Source organism: Megalobrama amblycephala, linkage group LG13 (assembly GCF_018812025.1).
Source record: "Megalobrama amblycephala isolate DHTTF-2021 linkage group LG13, ASM1881202v1, whole genome shotgun sequence".
In the NCBI taxonomy this organism is placed as follows: domain Eukaryota; kingdom Metazoa; phylum Chordata; class Actinopteri; order Cypriniformes; family Xenocyprididae; genus Megalobrama; species Megalobrama amblycephala.
The window spans coordinates 41,025,179-41,031,531 of NC_063056.1; the positions used below are offsets into that span (position 1 = coordinate 41,025,179).

General features: G+C 35.4%; 1 protein-coding gene across 1 annotated transcript in view; it reads right to left on the minus strand.

Annotated features, from left to right (window-relative positions):
- Positions 1-3,835: 3,835 nt before the first annotated feature.
- LOC125243752 (protein PXR1-like) overlaps positions 3,836-6,353 on the minus strand; it is a 21,112-nt gene continuing 18,594 nt past the window's right edge. The window contains exon 3 of the mRNA XM_048153577.1: positions 3,836-6,101. Within this exon, the coding sequence (XP_048009534.1) occupies positions 5,694-6,101 (408 nt within the window). The 3' untranslated portion in view covers positions 3,836-5,693. The remainder of the gene's footprint in view (positions 6,102-6,353) is intronic.

Genomic DNA, 6,353 nt, shown 5'->3' on the forward strand with positions numbered 1-6,353 from the left:
ATCAGTGTGCCAAATTTCATAACTTTCCCGCAAGCGGTTCTATGGACCGCCATAGACTTCCAGAGTGGAAACGGAAGAAGAATAATAAGAACGCCAATGATTTCAATACGTGTCTGCGACTACTAATTAAACAAATCTATAAAATGATCCCTGATGGTTCTATAAATCATGAAGCGCCTGACGGAACCCTTTAAGCTTCAATATAGAACCTTTTCTTCTAAGTGTGTGTGTTGAAAATAAAAACAGAATGTCTTTGTCTCCGGCTGAATCTGTCTTTCCCATGTATTAAAACGATAAACAAGCCCTTTCCCCCTCCAGCTACAGTCAAACAACAGCACTGCAGTGACAAAGCACAATTATAATGACAACGTGTCACAAAGCACTCTGAAAAGAAGCGACCGCCATCATCTAAGAGGCAAGGAAATGAAGGAAGTGCAAAATGAATTTCTTTAAAGCGTATGCGGAGAGATTGAAGCCGGCATCTTTTATTGGGCGGACGTCCTTTCTGATGAGGCCGAGTTGGAGACGTTTCTCCCAGCAGGAGGGAGCGGAAAAGCCATTATGATTTTAAACGTGACCCCTCTGGCCATTAGAGCTAATGCAGACCCGCACACACGCACTCCCTGAAGACCACATGCTGGAAAAAACCCTGACACTGCAAACCCCGATTATAAATACAACCAGACGCCGACGCAACAATGCTGACTTGATGGAAAATGCACATACAGCTCAGGTGAGGCACAAAAGTTAACATGAGATTTACTTTCTTAAAGTCACCGTAATATCAAAATTGATTCTTATTTTTAAATTGAATATTTTAGTATTTATTATAAATGATTTATCTGTGTTTTAAAAAGTGTTGTTTTAAATTCATGTGCCTTGTAATCTTGAATCAAAATAACATCTCTTCTCTGATGAAGAGGGCGGGGCAACCTGTCACTCATATGAGATTGAACCACAACCATCCAATCAATTCCCCACAGACAAAATCAAGCCCCGCCCTACATTTGTTCTTGTTTGAGAAGCGTTTCACTCGCATATATGGCACAATAGCCTTTAATGCCGACAGTGTTGCCAAGTCCGCGGTTTTCCTGTGGAATTGGGCTACTTTTACACTGTTGCCACGGGTTGAAGTGACCCCTCCCCCATCACGGGAACTCGATTTTTTTACTGGGGAATCCCCCAGAACGCTAGTTTTGGCTGTAAATTGGCCGGGTTTTGAATAGCAATTCGGCTGGTTTTGTTATGCAAACCTGGCAACCCTAAATGCCGACTTTAATGCATTCTTTGACTCATCTTGCTAACGTTTGACAACCAGAAAGTGGTTTTGAACTTTTTGTGCAATGCTATTTCTTGTTAAGTGTGTGCTTTTCAAGTAAATGCCACTTAGTTTTATATTTTAGCTAATGCAATGTCATTTTAAGTGAGACTAAAGGCCCATTCACACCAAGAACCATAACTAAAGATAACGATAAAGTTTTAAAAATCGTTCTAAATATAAAAGAGTAGCACTGTCCACACCACAGCTATAATGATAATGATAGAAAAACAATATCATTGGGATCACTTTCAGAAATTTTTTTTCCAGCTGTTGAACGATAAAACACTGACAGCCAATCAGAATCTGTTCTAATTTAAGCATTTAAAATGGCGGACGACATTGCGGAGAAGTTAATCGCGAAGTCCAAAAAAATCCATCACTGTTTGACAAGTCAAACCCCCTTTTCAAGGATACTTTAAAGAAAATGGATATATGGAAAACAATCGGTCATACCCTCGGAATAAATGGTGAGAAGTATTAACGATGAGATCATTATGCTAGGCTAGCAAACAGCGTAACATAACATTACCTCAGGGAACCAGTGGTAGTTTCGGCAACATTGTCTTGCTTCCTTTGAAGTTGCAGTGAAAAAGACTAGGCGTTGTTTTTATTCCACTATATTGACTTTGTCAGCTAAATTCACTGTTAGATTAGATCGATTACACTAGCTATTCACTCCAAACATAGCATGCTGAGGACATCTGCTGGTTAAAGCGTGTAAATGCAACAAGAACAGCAAAAACATGTTGTGAAACTGCAGAATAAACAGACCGTTATCTTTCATCAATGTGGACGCAAATATAGTTATCATTATAGTTATCGTTCTTGGTGTGAACGGGGCTTGTAATTTCGATGAGGTCAAGATTTTTGCGGATTGCAGATTTTGCATTGACTAACAGAAAGCTGATTGGTTTTAACGTGACTTCTGTGTGAGAGGATTCAGAGATAATACAGCAATGAATATTTTTTCTTTAACACATGCTTTTTGTTCTTTTTTAATGGCACTGTCTATGCAAAACCTAAACCGTGAGTCAGACAGGATAAGGCTTTCTATCTGAAACCATAGTCTTGTGATTGAGTTGGATTATGGGATGTGATTTCTGAAATACAAGACGTTCACCTCATTAATAAAAGCCGAAGAACCGTGTGAACCCCTAACCGCATTATTATCCCTCCGAACCGTCCTCATTTTCTGTTGTTCACTTTAAATCCGAAACATCCCAGATGATCATGGTAATAATATCATTGTCATGAAATAACCCCTCTATCCCATCACAACCTTCTGTTATGGATTATCCACGTATCCATTTATTTTCTTATGCAAATTGAAAATTGATGGCGGTCTGTAACACCAAGAAGTTTCACTCATTTCGCCTCCCTCTGAAAATGCAATTTTCATAATGGAAACTGTCAGTATGTTTATGAATTCTGTGCAGTGAAATATTCAGTTTTAACCATTTATTATTTTAATTTTGGTCTATGCACGCATGTGCCACATCTCTCTCTTGCTATTTTCAGTACATGTGTGACTGGTCCTACTTGACCCACTCTGAGCGGGATTCGAACCAGGGTCTCTGGCATAGGAGGCGGGCTCGCTAACAAGGACGCTAAAGACCGCAGTCTCTTGCATCAGTTGCTAGTGTGTCTTTTGAGGCCGGGGATGTGAGGTTTACATGCACAGCTCTTACTGACCTCCGTTACACCCCGTAAAAATAACTCACTCCCATCCGGGTCACGGCACCAATGTAACCCCTCCTGTTCGAACCGCCCGCTCTATTTTGATTTCATGTTGATGAATTAGTTCAACAAATCAGTGTCAGTTTTAAAACACGGACTGGATCTGGATCAGGAGACAGAATGAACATCTTGAGGTGAACATTAGCAAGTGTCAGTGAGTTAATGTGCCTATAAACGCACCTTCTGTTGCGCTCCACTGTTTTTAACACAAGAAGAAGGTCCTGTTTGAACGGCCACTTATTCGTCTGCTAATTAAAACAGGGAAATTATCTGTTGGTGAGCATATCTCATCTTTCTGGTGTCTTCTTTCTCAAACAAAATCACTTGTGATGCTTCATTGCCTCATAGAGCAATGTTGAAAACATTTGCTATAGCAGCTTGTCTCGATGTTAAAAGAGAACCGGAGCCCAACTTGACAGAAACTCAAGCTTGTTATACCATCTGCCTCTTTTAAAAGCAATAATTCACCCTAAATCATGATTCTGTCATCATTTAATCACCATTTGTTGCACAAGGCATTTAATGGATAATTTATTCATTTATCTTGTGGCTAAATAATGCAATATTCTAATCAGCATAAAATATACTGTACGCACATACTGGGCGAAATAATATATTTTTGTACTGCTTTTCTGATGCTTTTGTGGAGATCAACAGTTGTGGATTATCACACATAAGAAAAAATCATGGTTTATGTCAGTTTTTTTTTCTTATAATTATGACTTAATACACTCAAAAATATTTTTAAGCCTTTTTTACGATTTACAACTTTAAATTGTATAGTAAAATTCATAATTATGAACTGGTACATGGCAAAAATTTTTAAGCCTTTTTAAAGATTTACTCATTTAAACTGTACAGTAAAATCCATAATTATGATTTAGTACACTCAAAAAAAAAAAAAAAAAAAAAAATTAAGATTTTTGAAGGTTTACAAATTTCAGTTGTGTAGTGTAGCACCATATTATTAATATAATTAAGAATTAATATTTTTTTAATTAAGAAAAGGATTTTTTGTGTATGTGATAATTTCTACTTTTTATCTCATAATTAGAACGATGAGATAAATAATTAAATAAATAATTATTAAATAATTATTCAATTTAATTTTATGGGATTTTACTATACAATTGAAATTCATTGAATTGAATTCAATTGAAATTTTTCATTGAAAATCATAAAGGCTTAAAATTTTGTCTTTTGAGTCTATATGATAATTTCTACATTTTATCTCATAATTAGAACGATGAGATAAATAATTAAATTAATAATAATTAAATAATTATTCAATTACATTTGATGGAATTTTACTATACAATTGAAATTTGTAAATCTTAAAAAAGGCTTTTTTTAAGTGTATATGATAATTTCTACTTTTTATCTCATAATTAGAACTATGAGATAAATAATTAAATAAATAATTATTAAATAATTATTCAATTTAATTTTATGGAATTTTACTACACAATTGAAATTTGTAAATCTTACAAAAAAGGCGTTTTTTTAAGTGTATATGATCATTTCTACTTTTTATCTCATAATTAGAACTATGAGATAAATAATTATTCAATTATTTGATGGAATTTTACAATACAATTGAAATTCATTGAATTCAATTCAATTGAAATTTTTCATTAAAAATCATAAAGGCTTAAAATTTTGTCTTTTGAGTCTATATGATAATTTCTACTTTTTATCTCATAATTAGAACGATGAGATAAATAATTAAATAAATAATTATTAAATAATTATTCAATTTAATTTTATGGAATTTTACTATACAATTGAAATTCTTAAATATGAAATAAAATAAATTAAATAAATTTGAGTGTATGTGATAATTTCTACTTTTTATCTCATAATTATAACTTAGTATTTCAGTTTTGAGTTAGTACATAATTTTTTACTTTTTATCTCATGATTTCTATGATTTTTATTTTCTTATGTGGCAGGAATGGATTTCCATACAACTTTCATTCACTTATTTCCACTTTTTCCATAAAATAAAGTAATGCAGGTTTGGAACAACAATAAATGATGACAGAATTATCATTTCTGTGTGAACTATTCCTTTAAACCAGAAAGTTAACAACCAAACCAACAAACTTCAGGTGCGTATCTTCTCTCAAACTTCGAGAAGCTGAACCTTTTGTTTGGACGGTGACATGAAATATTCATATAAACGTAAACAAAACATACACAAACATATGCACCTTACATCACAATAGATTGCTTCTCGCAACAGTAACCGTCTCCTCTTCGAGTCCCTCTGGGCTCATCGACTAAATATTAATGTGGTTTTCCCATCCAGTGCATCTACCGATAACAATCTCTTCCCATCTCTCCTCCCTCTTCCAGGATCCCGGAGTCCTTTCGGCTCATTTAAAGACCTCGATCGGCCGAGTTAAACGTTCAGCATTGGTTACAGGAGGTGAGGTCTGAAACTGTAAGCTACACGACGTCAACCAGTAGTTTTGTCTCTATGGGTATCTGAAGATCTTTGAAGCGAGATTGATCCTGTTTCAAGGATGTTTAGATACTGCACAAGACAAAATATTGATTATTTTTTTGCAGGGTAGCATTTTAACATTCATAAAGGTCCACTTCCATTGGCCTGGTGGGTGTGAGTGCATCCTCAATCCTGATTGGCTGATTCGTCTTCCTGTTTGTCCACTTCCTGTTGTCCTGTCTCTTGTGCTGCTTTGTCTTTATCCGGCCCCATTTCAGCGGCAGTTTTCACACTACTCTCGTCTACCTTATCCTCAGCATCTCTGTCGTTACCTCCGCCCACCTCTTCTTGTTTCTCGCTGTCAGCTCCGACCTCACTTCCTGTAGCCGTCCCTTCCTCTGTCTCATTCCCTTCCTCTCTGTCTTCCTTCTGCACTTCTGCATTCGGGTTTTCCTCCCGTCGTTCGTTCGTCTCGTCAGCGCTCTTCTCGCTGCTCTTTTGATCACTCATCTCTTTCTCTTTCTTCTTCTTGTTCTTTGGTGCGTCTTTGATGGAGTTCTTGTTGGACTTGTTCCGTGCTTTAAAGATGACTTTCTGAAATAGGAAATGGTGACAGAGAGGGTTTTTTTAATAGAAAGATAATGAGACCTACGGATAAATATTTAATGAATCGCCTCTTTAGAAAGTATGCTTGGTTATAATGCTTTACCATCATTTTATCATTGTTTTATGATCAATACAAATGTTCACAATCTCTTTTTAACAACATTCTGTTTGCCTATTTTCTTCATTTTTAAAATTTATTTTACTGCTGTAAAAATAGAATAATCGTGATTAATTGCATCT